General features: G+C 45.9%; 7 protein-coding genes, 2 non-coding genes and 2 pseudogenes across 12 annotated transcripts; 8 read left to right on the plus strand and 3 right to left on the minus strand.

The window, feature by feature from the left end:
• Positions 1–55: 55 nt before the first annotated feature.
• On the plus strand, positions 56–1,917 carry CG11857 (uncharacterized protein). Of its 2 annotated transcripts, none has more exons than NM_143105.3 (2): positions 56–590; positions 652–1,917. In NM_143105.3, exons 1-2 carry the CDS (start codon positions 522–524, stop codon positions 1,192–1,194), a joined length of 612 nt encoding a protein of 203 aa, NP_651362.1. In that variant the 5' UTR covers positions 56–521; the 3' UTR covers positions 1,195–1,917. Both variants share the same exon structure in this region, with proteins under 2 accessions (NP_651362.1, NP_001303417.1).
• Positions 1,918–2,120: 203 nt separating this feature from the next.
• Positions 2,121–3,656, minus strand: Kdsr (3-ketodihydrosphingosine reductase). The gene is made up of 3 exons (NM_143106.4): positions 3,342–3,656; positions 2,703–3,271; positions 2,121–2,638 (listed from the first exon to the last, which is right to left on the minus strand). Exons 1-3 carry the CDS (start codon positions 3,556–3,558, stop codon positions 2,414–2,416), a joined length of 1,011 nt encoding a protein of 336 aa, NP_651363.1. The 5' UTR covers positions 3,559–3,656; the 3' UTR covers positions 2,121–2,413.
• asRNA:CR46099 (antisense RNA:CR46099) lies at positions 3,340–3,794 on the plus strand. Its single transcript, NR_133449.1, has one exon.
• A 104-nt stretch (positions 3,795–3,898) lies between these two features.
• CG11858 (uncharacterized protein) lies at positions 3,899–4,450 on the plus strand. Its single transcript, NM_143107.4, has 2 exons — positions 3,899–4,043; positions 4,103–4,450. The coding sequence occupies exons 1-2, from the start codon at positions 3,968–3,970 to the stop codon at positions 4,417–4,419; spliced, it is 393 nt and encodes a 130-aa protein (NP_651364.1). The 5' UTR covers positions 3,899–3,967; the 3' UTR covers positions 4,420–4,450.
• On the minus strand, positions 4,425–6,879 carry GlnRS (Glutaminyl-tRNA synthetase). The gene has a single exon (NM_080102.5). It carries the CDS (start codon positions 6,830–6,832, stop codon positions 4,496–4,498), a length of 2,337 nt encoding a protein of 778 aa, NP_524841.1. The 5' UTR covers positions 6,833–6,879; the 3' UTR covers positions 4,425–4,495.
• A 122-nt stretch (positions 6,880–7,001) lies between these two features.
• RIOK2 (RIO kinase 2) lies at positions 7,002–8,915 on the plus strand. The gene is made up of 4 exons (NM_143108.2): positions 7,002–7,272; positions 7,329–7,707; positions 7,760–7,951; positions 8,007–8,915. The coding sequence occupies exons 1-4, from the start codon at positions 7,065–7,067 to the stop codon at positions 8,842–8,844; spliced, it is 1,617 nt and encodes a 538-aa protein (NP_651365.1). The 5' UTR covers positions 7,002–7,064; the 3' UTR covers positions 8,845–8,915.
• asRNA:CR45214 (antisense RNA:CR45214) lies at positions 7,971–11,165 on the minus strand. The gene is made up of 5 exons (NR_125248.2): positions 11,081–11,165; positions 9,427–9,610; positions 9,262–9,370; positions 9,100–9,196; positions 7,971–8,855 (listed from the first exon to the last, which is right to left on the minus strand).
• Positions 9,167–9,622, plus strand: CR43310 (annotated as a pseudogene).
• CR13656 lies at positions 9,819–11,123 on the plus strand (annotated as a pseudogene).
• Positions 11,166–11,366: 201 nt separating the features above from the next.
• CG11891 (uncharacterized protein) lies at positions 11,367–14,425 on the plus strand. Of its 2 annotated transcripts, NM_001347743.1 has the most exon segments (3): positions 11,367–12,445; positions 12,504–14,089; positions 14,147–14,425. In NM_001347743.1, coding segments are annotated over 2 exon segments (1,255 nt in total). In that variant the 5' UTR covers positions 11,367–12,445; positions 12,504–13,031; the 3' UTR covers positions 14,344–14,425.
• On the plus strand, positions 11,367–14,425 carry CG11889 (uncharacterized protein). Of its 2 annotated transcripts, NM_143110.3 has the most exons (3): positions 11,367–12,445; positions 12,504–14,089; positions 14,147–14,425. In NM_143110.3, the coding sequence occupies exons 1-2, from the start codon at positions 11,389–11,391 to the stop codon at positions 12,698–12,700; spliced, it is 1,254 nt and encodes a 417-aa protein (NP_651367.1). In that variant the 5' UTR covers positions 11,367–11,388; the 3' UTR covers positions 12,701–14,089; positions 14,147–14,425. The 2 variants fall into 2 exon arrangements, with proteins under 2 accessions (NP_651367.1, NP_001287526.1); NM_001300597.1 differs by lacking the exon at positions 14,147–14,425 and having other exon boundaries at positions 12,504–12,741.
• Positions 14,426–14,857: the final 432 nt, after the last annotated feature.

The raw sequence follows: 14,857 nt of genomic DNA on the forward strand, positions 1-14,857 counted from the left end.
AAACAAACAATTACCTTTCGCGATAATCGCTCAACTCCCGATTGTTCCATCCCCAGCCGATAGTTTGACAGCCCTGCCACTGAGAGAGCATAATGACGTGGTGAACTCTGTGTGAAAAAAGAACAATAAATTGCCGACAAATCTCTAGTGTAATTAAATTAGTTACCGCATAGAAACGCACTAAACTGTGGCCAGAACTTTACGAATCCCGAATACTGTCTATATAGCAATCTCAGGAAACTGACAGTTGAAACAGCCCTACAACAAGGAGGAAGAAGAAGAAGGCGACGACGGGCGGTGCAGAATATGAATTAGAGAATAATTAGCGATTGAAGCGCGTCTAGTTTGCCAGTTGGCCCATTTCGTGTTTTGTTAGCCCCTTTCCGGCAGCCCCTGCCCCCGTCCCGGAAAATTTTGCAATTCCCGAATCGATACACGTGTGCAGCGAGAACAACGACAGCGTCAAAGTCAACAATAAAAGTCGAGGGCCGGAGATTAATGAGAGACTACCGACGACGACCATGATGAACGAGGACAGCAGTGCTGCCGGCGGCGGCGGGGTTAAGAAGTTCTTTCAGCGCCTCTCACAGGTAAGTAATTGTGGATAGCCCGTACGTGCCGGGAACTAACCCGCATCCTTTGCTTCCGCAGACCTACCAATCCGCCTTGGACCGTAGCACACCGCACACACGAATGCGCTGGGTGTTCGCCGGCTTTCTGCTCCTGCTCTTTGTGCTGCGCATCTTCATCTATCAGGGCTGGTACATCGTGTGCTATGCGCTTGGCATTTACCACTTGAACCTGTTTATCGCTTTTTTAACGCCCAAGATCGACCCGGAGTTCGATCCGTATTCGCAGGATGACGAGGACGAGGGACCCAATCTGCCAACTCGCAGCAACGAAGAGTTCCGGCCATTCATTCGCCGCCTGCCGGAGTTCAAGTTCTGGCTGTCGGTGGCGAAGAGCACGCTCATCGGTCTGATTTGTACGTTCTTCGATTTCTTCAACGTGCCGGTATTCTGGCCCATCCTGGTCATGTACTTTATCACGCTCTTCTGCATCACGATGAAGCGCCAGATCAAGCATATGATCAAGTACAAGTACTTGCCGTTTACCCGCAATAAACCGCGCTACCAGCGGGTGAATGATCTGGCGGGTTCCGGACCCGGTTCCGTGGCGGGCAACTCAAAGTGACAATTAGCCGCACAGACGTCGGACACGCGGGCGACGGCAGCGGGATCGGGTGATCCTTCAAATGCCTCTTCTGCAGCTGCAGCGCCACCATCACCAACCAGCGACAGCGCAGCGACCAAGGATGTGGGGTCGCCAACAGCATCGTCCATCAAACCACCGCAGATCATTGCCATTGAGGACTACTAGAGAAAGCTACCGAAAGCAGCCCGGAATGGGAACCAGCAGCATAACATCAACCAGAAACAAGCTTATAATATGATTTTCCTTTTCGGTTTGTGTAGCATTTTTCGTTTCACTGTTGAGTTGTCGTACGGCGTCTTGTGCAAAATACCTTGTTTATTGTTTAATCTAACTGCTTGTTTAAATTTATATTTATTTACAATGCTTTCTATCTATTGTAAATCCCAAACGATACCGAAATACTGCAGATCAGCTCTAATTTAGTTTTTCATCCTAATCCTAACAATAATTTAATAACTCTTCTATCCAAAAAGTAGACTTACTGTATTTGAATCCAATTATTTTTGATTATCGTGCTAAGATGCTATAATAATATGTCTAAATATATATACAAACATATATATATATATATTTTGCATTATGATTATACAATTTTTGTTAGCGTTAACTATACAGAATGTTAAAAAAAGGCGAATTGAAAACTGAAACTATAGGAAGTGTACACTGGGTGCGTCTTATGAATAAAGAAAGACAAAAGAAAACCAAATAATTTATCGTTGAATTTTGAACCATTTGGAAAAGGTTGATGGCTTTTGTGGCGTGGTTTTTGTATTTATCTAATCGCTTCTGCATGTAGTTTGCTGTTCGATTTTAAGATACGAAACCAATTTTGATTAGGCCAATGCGTGAAATTGCTTTAGCGATTAGCACAATCACTAAGTGGTTATTTAAAAACGACTCATTTTCTGAACAGTAAATACATTTTATTTTTGTTAAAACGAAGCACACACCAACAAAACGAGCACACGTCATCTAGTCTAGAAAACACGATACAAATAGTTAAAACCCTAGCACGGCAATAATAAAAAAGTTCAAATGCACATACAAATATATATATAAAAATGAATGATAATACGGGAATTGTAATATATGAATAGGCTAACCATGCAAAACAATCGCACATTTTGATTAATTATAAAAAAGTGATTTAATTATGGGCACTTGGGAATACTTTAAGGGCAGCGGGACAAGAGAGATTTCACTTGGACTCCACTTGCGATGTGGCCTTGGCCTTATCCTCTCGAGCGCATTTGCGTATAACACTATTGAAGTACTTGTGCAGAGCGTAGCTAACTATTCGCAGTGGTCCCAAAACTATGGCGTGCAGAAGATTGGTGAAGAAGCCATCCCAAGGAAGCAATGCTCCACCCAAAGTGGTGATCAGCCAGCTTTCTGCTCCAACAGTTGAGGTGAATTTTCCCTTCTACAAATAAGAAAAAGTATTCTAGTTAGATTGCGTGAATATTAACTATGGGTAACAGACTCACCAGGGCATCCTTAAGTATAGCTTTCGCCATAACTTCCGGCTCTATGAGACCTCCTCCACCAGAGATTATTTTGGTTTCCCTGGGCTTTGACTTCTCCTCCTCCTCGAATCCGGGTGTATTCGTATCGCAGGGCATGGCCAGAGTGACGCTGACCCCGTGCTCCCGAGACTCCATTGCAATCGTTTCAGCCATCGCTCTCAGGGCGTACTTGGTGGCTGAGTAAGGACCGTATCCATAGATGCCAAACATAGCCGCCTGTGAGGCAGTGATTACAATAATGCCGTCGCCGGCTTTCTTCATTTTGGGCAGGACATAACGGGTGCAGTTATAGGTGCCGAAGAAGTTTACGTTCATCAGCTTGTGGACATCCTGGACTGAGACCTCCTCGAACACACCGCAAATGGCCATTCCGGCACAGTTTATTAAAGTGTATATGGGGCCGAAGCTATCTTCGATCTCGCCAAGCACTTTGGCCACCTGGTCATAATCGCCGCTTATGTCCAGACTTCTGTACTGGAACTTTTGATCTGGCCGCTGGCGAATCACTTCCATCAGAGCCACTGCTCCGCCTGCAAAAAAGATCGTATATCAAAGATAAGAGTATTTTGGGTGGGGTTTCCTAGCCAGAACATTACTCACTCAGCATTTTCTCGTCGCGCGCTATCACCGTCACATTGGCGCCTTTCATGGCGCACTCCACCGCCAGACAGAGTCCGATTCCCTTGGAGCCGCCGGTGACCACCACATGACGACCCACAATGCTCCTCGGTTTCTTGGCCATGACGAACACGTAGACCAGAACATGAACCAGCACCGCAATGCCCACGCAGAACACTATCTCCCAGCTCAGTTCCATGATGACAATTTCAAGAGGGTGCGATAATTCCCGGATTCTCTAATCTCTTACGCTGGCTTATCTGCACCCAAAGTTAAACGTCTGATTAGAAAGTGCATCTAAGTGTGACCGTTGACGCAAACCGGATTTCTATCGAAAGCTTTCGACGCACATCAGAGATGCAAATGTGGCTATAAGCGGCCAAGCAAATATTTTGTTCTTCAAAACTTTTTGTTTAATTTTATTCATAATAAATTAAATGTGCAATGGCTACCCATATGAATCAACAACATAAATATTTACTAGATCTTGAAATAAAGTGGTTTGATAAAAAAGGTTAGATCTTAGTGCGCAGCACTGACCGCATGTGTCTGCTCCAACCAAACTGTTTACTTGTTTCGAATTTGCAATTTAAAAACATTGAACGAAAATGCCACCGAAAAAGGATGCGAAGAGTGGAAAGGATGCAGGGAAAGGTGGCAAAAAGCCAGCCGCCGAAGACAAGTGTAAGTGCTTACGACTAAAGCAAAAATCCTATCCTTCAAATGAATTTTGCCATCTGCAGCTGCCGGTAAGGAGAAGAAGGGAGGCAATGCTGTAAAGGTTCGTCACATCTTGTGCGAGAAGCAGGGCAAGATCACCGAAGCGATGGAGAAGCTAAAGGCAGGCCAAAAATTCCCCGAGGTAGCGGCTGCTTACAGCGAGGACAAGGCGCGACAAGGCGGCGATCTCGGATGGCAGATCCGAGGAGCGATGGTGGGCCCATTTCAGGACGCCGCCTTCGCATTGCCCATCTCCACTGTCAACAATCCCGTGTACACAGATCCCCCGATTAAGACCAAGTTTGGCTACCACATCATCATGGTGGAGGGAAAGAAATGAACATTGATTTTATAAATCGAATTTTAATGTGATACGGATTTTGTTTCTTTTCATTTGTGGGTTCCCGAAATCCCGTTCACTTCTTGCCCGCATCTTCCTTCAATCCCACAGTGCGGTTGAACACTAGGTGGTTCGCACTGGTGTCAGGATCTACGGAGAAGAAGCCAATCCTCTCGAACTGGAACTTGTCGTAAACCTTGGCCTGGTTTAGGGCCCGATCCGCGAATGCCACCACCACCGACATGGATTGCTCACTGATGTCGCTCAGGAAACCGCCGGGCACCTCGTTGGGATCCTCGGGATTCTTGTGCTTGAAGAGCTGCTCGTACAGACGCACTTCCAGCTGTATCGGCTGCGATACCCACTGGACAAAAGCCTTGGGCTTCTCGGCCTGCTCGGCAGGTTGGCTGGTGCAGATTAGTTCCACCACCTGACCAGTCGCCGGATCCTTTACTATCTCATCCACGCTGATTACGAGACCCGCGTGCCGGAGACCCACAGATTGCTTCGGTGCCAGACGACGGTATCCCTTTTCAGGCTCCAACTTGAAGTCTCCCTGCTCAATATAGATCACCTTGTCTAGGGTGATCTTATGAGTTCCTTGCTGTGGGTTTTGCGGGAAATCAGGCACTTCTAGCTGCACGGGCGCTGCATGAGGGAAATTCTTTATGGTAACTTTGAGCGGTTCCAGGACAACCAACCGACGGGGAGCTGTAACATTTAGCACATCCCGCACTGCTGCCTCCAACATGGCGGGGTCGACGGCGATCTGGGCACCCGTTACGCCCATCTGGGCGCAGAAGTTGTTGATGGCCTCTGCTGGGAAGCCTCTACGTCTCAGAGCCGTCAGAGTAAACAGCCTGGGATCGTCCCAGTCGTGGACAATCTGCTCCGTGATCAGCTTTGCAATCTTGCGCTTTGACACAAGTGCGTAGTTCATGTTCAGCCTACCGTATTCCCACTGCACCGGGCAGTAGATACCCAAAGCGTTGCACAGCCAGTAGTAGGAGGATCGTCTCGACTGGAACTCCTTGGTGCACAGTGAGTGGGTTATATCCTCGAGAGAGTCACAAAGGCAATGAGTATAATCATACGTGGGGTAAATGCACCAGTCAGAGCCCGTACGGTGGTGTGAGATAAACTTAATGCGATACGCCACCGGGTCCATCTTGCCCTCCTCCAGGGTGACCTTCATGCGCAGTGTGGCCGCTCCCTCGTCGATCTTTCCACGCTTCATGTCTTCAAACAGCCGAAGTGACTCCTCAATGGGACGCTCCCTCCAAGGGCTGGGCTTCGGATTGAAGCCTTTCAGTTCCTCCGCCTTCTGGTGACACACGTAGGCCAATCCTTTGTTAATCAGCACAACAGCCCACTCGTACAGCTGCTGGAAGTTGTCCGAGGAGTAGGTGATCTTGAATGGTTTGTAGCCCAGCCATTCCACCATCTCCTTGATGGCCAAAAAGAACTTCTCCTCCTCCTTCTCGGGATTGGTGTCGTCGTAGCGCAAGTAACAGACTCCATCGTGGGCAGCCGCGTATCCAAAGTTAATGTTAATAGCCTTTGCGTGACCGATGTGCAGGATGCCATTCGGCTCTGGCGGAAATCGTGTGTGCACTTTGCCTCCAGTTCTCGCCAGGTGCTCCTTTAGTAGCCGCTCCGTGTGCTCGGTGACCACGTAGCCATCTGCCTTGAAGTTCTCTCCGGGAGCATGGAAGTGTACCTTGGTTTTCATGAGTTCCGAAATGGTGGTGGCTCCATCGGATGCAGCTTCAGCCGTTTGAGCGGCAGGAGTTACTTCAGCTTTCGGTTTTGCAGCCTTCGGCTTATCGTTTGCTTTTGTCTGAGGTTTCAAGTCTGCTTCTGTTTTGGGACCCAACAGATCGAAGATCTCCACATCGATGGCCGCCTTCACGGACTTGGCATCCGCCCACTTGAGTTCTCCCCGGACATCTTGCAGGATTTTAAAAGAGTTAAAATGGTAGCGTTGCTCCAACAAGGCCTCCTTGTAGCTGGCCTTGATCTTGGCCTGCACAGTGCGCTCGATCTGCTCCGGAGTGACCACCACTCCAACGCCGCACTCCTTCTCAAGCGCCTGCAGATCTATGTTGGCATTCAGGCTCTGACCGCACTTGAGCAGGTACTCCAGGGCGGCATCAACGCGCTGAGTGTTGTCCAGCTTGTGCTCCACTATGTAGCGCACCAGAAGAGGCAGATGGTCCGCAGTCTGCGGCTTCAGCTTGGTAGCCATGTGGTAGATCAGCATACCAGTGCCGTCGGATAGGGTGGCGCTTCCCGCCGCCGCCAGCGACAGCTGGAGATTCTTTGTCACGTTGGCATTCTTCAAAGTTTCCTTCGCCTTTTGCTCGCTCATGCCGAGCGCCTGGAATTTCGCAATCAGATCATCTCCAGCCATTTCCCCGATTTTGTCTCTTCCTGATGACGATGTGCAGGTCAGTGTGACCGTTCCGGACCGGGATGTAAAACACCAGTTGCATTACAATGTTCGGTAGTTGGAAAATGATATAATTATAAGCGATACTCTTGCTACAATCGATGCATACCGATTTCTCACCACCTATCGTGCCTGCACGTGTGAAACGAAAACATTGCTAAATGCGTTGTTAAACTGTCAAAATAGAACGAAAATGGGTAAATTAAACGTGACAGTGCTGCGATATCTCACCAAAGAGGACTTCCGCGTCCTCACCGCCATCGAGATGGGCATGAAGAACCACGAGCTGGTCCCTGGTCCCCTGGCTGCTGCCATTGCGAATCTGAAGTCGGGTGGAGTCCACAAGCTGCTCAAGGAGCTGTGCAAGCACAAGCTATTGGCCTACGAACGGGGAAAGAAATGTATGTATGGCTGCAGATTGAAGTTTTTATGGTCATTAACAATTATTGGCTCACAGATGATGGCTACCGCTTGACAAACACGGGCTACGACTATCTGGCTCTGAAGTCTCTCACACTGCGGGGATCGGTCAGTTCCTTTGGCAACCAGATTGGAATTGGCAAGGAGTCCAACATCTACGTGGTGGCTGATGAGGAGGGCACTCCAATTTGCCTCAAACTACACCGATTGGGTCGAACTTGTTTCAGGAATGTAAAAGCCAAAAGAGACTACCACGGTCGCCGACACAAGGCCTCCTGGTTGTACTTATCTCGCATCTCGGCTACCCGCGAGTTTGCCTACATGTCGGCACTCTATGATCGTGGGTTTCCAGTGCCAAAACCCATCGATTTCAACCGCCACTGCGTCTTAATGGACCTCGTCAAGGGCTGGCCCATGTAAGCTAGTCACTTTTATCATTATTCGTATTTTTGAATATCATTTTTATAGGACCCAAGTTCACGAACTTCTAGACGCTCCACAAGTTTACGATGATCTTATGAACCTTATTGTGCGTCTGGGAAATTCTGGAGTTATTCATGGCGATTTTAATGAGTTTAATTTAATGGTGACAGACGCCGGCAAGCCCATACTGATTGATTTCCCTCAGATGATGTCCACCTCGCATGAAAATGCAGAATTGTAAGCTTTCTTTGTGATTATAGTATTCAAGTATTAATAGAAAAATATATTTTAGTTTCTTCGAACGCGATGTTAACTGCGTGCGTGAAATGTTCCGTCGCAAATTTGGTTACGAAAGCGAAGACTACCCCAAGTTCAGCGACCTGGTGCGTGAGGATGATTTGGATGCCGAGGTACATTGCACAGGCTATGGCTTCACTAAGGAGATGGAGCAGGATCTTCTTGAGGAGTACGGCATGGTGGATCAGGCAGATGAGGAGGATGAGGGAGAGGATTTGGAAGAGGAGGAAGAGCCTCCCACCTTGGTTACCGCAGCATCTGTAGAGATTGACGAGTGCCGACGCCAGGTGGAGAACGAAGTCATTTATAGCGAAGCCAAGCCCACTCAGAAGTCGGATGACGCAGTGCGTCGGTACATTGAATCGTGTACGCAATATCTGGGTAATCTCAGCGTAGGTCCAGAAGTTCCCGATCAAACAATGCCCAAAAAGTTGGACATTTCCCTGCCGGCTGAAACTCCAGACGTTATTCCATTCGAAGCTGAAACTTCGGCAACTAATACCGTTGAAGAAGACGTCAAGTCCATCAGTTCCAATGATTTAGATACGGATGAAGTTCCCGAGCTAGTTGGCCTGGATCCTAACTCCCGCATGTATCGTCTCAAAATGGTCGAGCAAATGCTAAATGATGCGAGAAGTCAACGCTCCTATTCTACCACAACCAGCACAATAGCTCCGTCTGTGATTACCGACCGGATACGACGCAACATGGACATTAAGGAGAAGCGGGAGCAGCGAAAGAAGTGTGTGGCCAAGGGAGAGGCTAGTGCTGTGCATCGTCATCGCAAGGAGAACAAGGATGTGGTTAAGGAGTATGCTGGCTGGGACTTCTAGATCATGTTAATCTATTAAATAAAAATAGTGATATGTATATTTAAAATTAAAACATTTCATCAAGACATCGCAAATTGTGTTTTAACTACTCTAGGTAATAAATAAATAATAATAATAAATAATAATAAAGGCATTTTCATGAGTCGCCAAAATGATTTAATAAGATGATAGCTTTTATAATAATGGGTTATGGTTATGAAAATATATAAAAGTAATTGAGAAACGGAAAATATATTAAAATTGACTATAACATACTTTATGTTATTAATTTTCTATCTAGGGTATTTAACTTAGTCGGAGCGAGATGAGCTTCAGGCTATATGGCGATTTTGTGATTCTCAATCACGGAGATCTGTGCAAAGGGACATCCCATTAATGCTGCCTTCATCGATTTCCAGTTTAGCGTGTGGAACTCACCAGCCCTCGATCTTCACTTCACTTCTTCTCCACTTCCATCCATGACAAGCTCCGCCTAAACAATCAACCAGAGCTGGTCCAGTTCTACTTCTACAAACTGAGGGATGCACTAAAAAAAGAGAAGTATATATATTTAAGATCTGATACAAATCTACTCTGATTTACAGCTGTGTTCGCTTCTCTAATTTTTGAACCCTTTATGGTGTATGATGGAAAAGAAAAGGTTTCCCTGGACCACATCATTTCGGAGAGCAAAGGTGGTATGAGATTCAAAGACGATGTGTTCCAGCAGGAGTCCGTCAGGCTAAAGCTTCAGCAAACACTTCCGTATCTTGATCAGTGGGGATTGCTGGATGACATGTAAATTTGTACAAACGATTACGTTACATAAGTAAGAAGAATGCTAACACTCTGAATAAAATGTACTTTACGATTTTATTGGGGGCCCCTAACCAGAGGGATTAGCGTAGTTAGTCGTAATTAAGATGATAAGACTTTGGGAAATATCGCAAACTGTCTTCACTGCTTAAACTATAGCGCTAACGTTCGGATCCATAATGTCAGAAAAAAATACCCATACCGATCCTGAATGGCTCACAAAGGAATATGTGGAGTATAAGTTATGCAGATATTTTGAAGACGACTCTCTACAGTTGAAGAAACTAGAGACTGAGCCGGCTACATCAAAAGGAGATAATTACGCCAGTGTGATGACCCGCATCAATCTGGAGTACAGCACAAAGGATTCAAAGGACACTCAGAGCGCTACTTTCCTACTGAAAACCACCTTTGCCGCCAAGGATCCGGCAGCCAATATACTGGCCGGCTACGGGGTTTCCATCAGAGAAATGGACATGTACCAACAACAACCAACCTGGCCAGAATGGTGAGGGGCGAGCTCGAGGATTCCCGAAAGATGTTTGCAGCTACCGTCAATGTAGATCGCGAGCGGGACTCAATCCTTTTTGAGGACCTGTCGTTGGAGGACTACAAAGTCGCTTGCCGGCTTAAAAAACTGGATTTGGAGCACACACATCTGGTCCTGGAGAAACTGGCTGATTTCCATGCAGCTGCAGCAGTTCTTGCCGAGCGAAAGCCTGGAATCTTTGAGAAGAACTACGATCGAGGATTCTTTAACAAACATTTTCGAGGCTTTCAGCCAATCTTTAGGAACCTACTACAGGCTCTATCTCGCTCCCTGGAGCTGAATTTGTATTTAAACGATCGTTATCAGAGCAAGATAGACCGGCTAGTGGATACAATAATGGATTACGGCGATCGATCGACATTGACCAATCCAGGAGATTTCCTAACCCTAGCCCACGGGGATCTTTAGACAACAAATGTGATGTTTCAGTACGACGAACAGGGTCATCCCATCAATGCCGTCCTAATTGATTTTCAGTTCAGTGTGTGGAACTCTCCGGCCATCGATTTGCACTACTTCTTCTCCACTTCGATCCAGGACCATCTTCGCTGGAAACATCAGCCTGAATTGGTCCAGTTTTATTACTACAGGCTGGTGGAATCTCTGAAGAAACTACAGTATTCGCGTCGTATTCCGAGCTTATTTGAATTTCAACTGCAGTTTAGGGCTAGATCTTTCTATGGTAAGTATATGCAAGTTATAGTGAAAATAAATTTTAATTTAAGAAATTCTTTTAGCTGTTTTCTGCTCACTGATTTCCGAGCCCTGCATGCTTTACACCGGAACTGAGGAAGCGTCTATTGCACAAGGATTGTCCACTGCCGCCAGTGGAGTCCGGTTCAGAGATTCTGTGTATCATGCTGACCACATCCGAGAAAAAATGCTACTCACTCTGCCGTTTCTGGATCAGCAGGGGTTGTTAGACGATATGTGAAGTTTTATTTTTTTTACTTATAAGTTGGTCTAGCTAGTTAGCCTAGCTGAACAACAGTCGCTATTCTATGATCTTTCACACAGTGCAGAGCCCTATCCTAATAAATTTTTTCAGATGTGCTGTCGCCTATCTTTTCAATTGCCGGCAATTAAGGAGCTTACGACTCATGAGATACGCTCTGTGCCGTCTCATCTAATCATGAGCATCTCGTCAGTGTATAAAAGCCATGCCCACCTCTGACGAAAGCTAGTAGAATTTCAACATTATGCCGGAGAAAACGACCCACAATGCGCCCGCGTGGCTGACAGAGGAGTACGTGGAGAAAAAGTTAAGAGTCTACTTTAAGAATGACACCTTGAATCTGAAGAAACTGACGATCAAGCCGGCGACAGCGAATGGAGAGAACTACGCCAGCGTGATGACCCGCATCAGTGTGGAGTACATTACGAAGGATTCAAAGGATAACCAGTCCGCAACCTTTCTGCTGAAGACGACCTTCGCCGACAAAGACCCGGCGGCCCATTTGCTCATCAACTACGGCATTTACACCAGGGAGATCGACATGTACGAGCAGATACTGCCCCGATTGGCGGATATAGTGAAGAATGAGCTCCACGATTCTCGGAAGCTGTTTGCAGCTACTGTGGGTGTAGATCGTGAGCGGGACTCGATTATGTTCGAGGACCTTTCGCTGGAGAGGTATAAGGTTGCGTGCAGGGTGAAGAAACTGGATCTGGAGCACACTTATCTGGTTCTTGAGAAACTGGCAGATTTCCATGCAGCGGGGGCAGCTCTGGCTCAGCGGCAACCGGGAATCTTTGAAAAGAACTACGACCGTGGATTCTTTAACAAACATGTACGAGGCTACGAGCCCATCATGAAAAATATCCTTAAGGCCTTGTCGCGTACCCTCGATTTGAGTCCGGATCTAAAGGAGCGATACCAGGCGAAGATTGACAGGTTAATTGATAATGTAATGGACTACGGCGAAAGATCGACATCTGTCGCTCCCGGCGATTTTGTGACTCTGGCCCATGGAGATATTTGGACAACCAATGTCATGTTCCAGTACGATGACGAAGGTCATCCAGTTAATGCCATCTTCATTGATTTCCAGTTCAGCGTTTGGAATTCTCCGGCCATCGATCTGCAATACTTTTTCTCAACCTCGATCCACGAAAACCTTCGTCTGGAGCGTCAGACCGAGCTGGTCCAGTTCTACTTCTATAAACTAGTGGTGGCTCTAGAAAGGGTGAAATATTCGGGTAAGGTTCCGAGTTTATTTGAGTTCCAACAGCAGTTTCGGACCAAAGGTTTTTATGGTAAGTTTGCGAAGTATATAAAATGTTATACAATTTTTAATTTCTTTATTTTACTCAGCTGTGTTTGCGTCGTTGATTTTTGAGCCCACTATGGTCTACAATGGCAAGGAGGAGCCGTCCATAGAGCAGTTCATGACCAGCGATGAGAAGGGCGTGCGACTGAGGGATGCAGTGTATCAGACGGAGGAGAACCTAAAAAAGTTGCACCTGACTCTGCCGTTCCTTGATCAACTGGGCTTACTAGACGAAATGTAAGAAAATGCTCCACACAATAAATAAATGCTCCTTATCAGTATAAGTCAATTAATCAAATTATCACTGCTATCTACCTAGAAATTTAGCTTAAAAATAGTTTCGTTATTTTTAGCAATTAATTGTTTAGAAATTTCTAGTAGTTCGCTGGCATCAAATGGATATGTATGTAATAAGCTCAATGACGATTTCTAATAGCTAATTCAAATGGTTGAATTGAAAGATAACAGGAATGTCAGATAGAATGATAGATAAGACTTGAATAATAAATGTGTACTTACCTAACCGACGAGGTATAAAAGCGGAACCCCACCGATGAAAAATCCGCAGTGTTGATCACCAGGAAATCAATAGAAGCGCACAAGTGGTGCCCGCTTGGCTCACTCGCGACTATGTGGAGCAGAAGCTGCGTTCCTACTTTAGAAATGACTCCCTCCGCCTGGTGAACCTGGACATCAAGCTGGCCCTTGGCAACGGGGAGAACTACTCAAGCGTGATAACTCGCATCTATGTGGAGTATACGACGGATAAATCAAAGGATAAACAATCCACCAGATTCCACCAGATTTGCCGACGCAGGTCCGGCGGCGCAGGTTCTCCTGAGCTACGGAGTGTACAACAGGGAATTGGATCTGTATGAGCGCATCCTGCCCCAGATGGCGGAAGTGGTGCGAAATGAGCTGGCAGATTCCCGGAAACTATTTGCAGGCACTGTTTATGTTGATCGGAAACGGGACTCGATCATCTTCGAGGATATGTCCCTGGAGAATTACAGAGTGGCCGATCGGCTCAAGAAACTGGATCTGGAGCACACTCATCTGGTACTCGAGAAGCTGGCCAATTTCCATGCTGCCGGAGCAGCCTTGGCTGAGCGCCAGCCTGGAATCTTTGCGAAGAATTTCGATCGTGGATTCTTTAACCAGCATACCCGCGGCTACGAGCCCATCATGAAGAATCTTTTGATGGCTTTGTCCCGATCCCTGGAGCTGGAGCCGGATCTGTGTCAGCGTTACCAGGCAAAGATCGATCGACTGGTGGAGAACGTAATGGAGTACGGAGAACGATCGACGACCATTGTTCCCGGTGACTTTTTGACCCTGGCTCACGGGGATCTCTGGACCACCAATATTATGTTCCAATACGACGACAAAGGACATCCCATAAATGCCATCTTTATCGACTTTCAGTTCAGTGCTTGGAACTCGCCGGCCATCGATCTACACTACTTCTTTTCAACGGCCTTGCAGGCTGATATTCGACTGAAGAAACAGCCAGAGCTGGTCCAGTTCTACTATTACAAACTGAATGCTGCCTTGAAGAAAGTCCAGTATTCCGGAAATGTTCCGAGCCTATTCGTCTTCCATCAGCAGTTCAGGAACAGATCCTTCTATGGTGGGTATACTAACGTGCCTGGTTAAGGAATTTATATTCATTTATGTTATCATTCAGCTGCCTTCGCATCACTGATCTTTGAACCAACGATGACGTACACGGGCAAGGAAGAGGCATCAATGGATCAGATAATATCCCTTTCGGAGAAGGGAATGCGCTTTAAGGATGACGCATTTCAGGCGGAGGAGACCAGGAAAAAGATGCGTCTCACTTTGCCCTTTCTTGATCATTTGGGTTTACTAGACGTGATGTAAAGCGAAAATAGTAATATTATTATCGTAATTATAGATTTTATATTTGCTTATAAAATATAATAAATACAAAATAATTTCGATTACTTTCCCTGCTATTACTAACTTTTATTAATTGTGTATGCACTTATGAATGACAATTCACAGGTGCTAATTGTAGGTAAATGTTTAGAAAACATGAAAACGGGACAAAATCCGTATTAAAAAGTTTTCTAATTGTTTTTGTTGATATTGACATTAAAATTAGCTACAGACGACGATACGGGGGAATTCTTGGAAAAACTATCAAGGCAACCCACTAAATTAATTCACTTACTTTTTACGATATTCGATAACAAACAATAAAAAATATTAAGTTGTATTTCTCTTCTTTGGGAAATGTAAAACAAAATGAATTAATTATAAATTTGTTGCGATGAATCTGTATATGGTGATAAGTTGCGAAATTTTGGTTACCAGGAATACTTAATAAAAAGTGCATTGCAAAAAACGTGAGCGTTCGACCAGACTCGAAATT

Source organism: Drosophila melanogaster, chromosome 3R (genome assembly GCF_000001215.4).
Source record: "Drosophila melanogaster chromosome 3R".
Lineage (NCBI taxonomy): Eukaryota > Metazoa > Arthropoda > Insecta > Diptera > Drosophilidae > Drosophila > Drosophila melanogaster.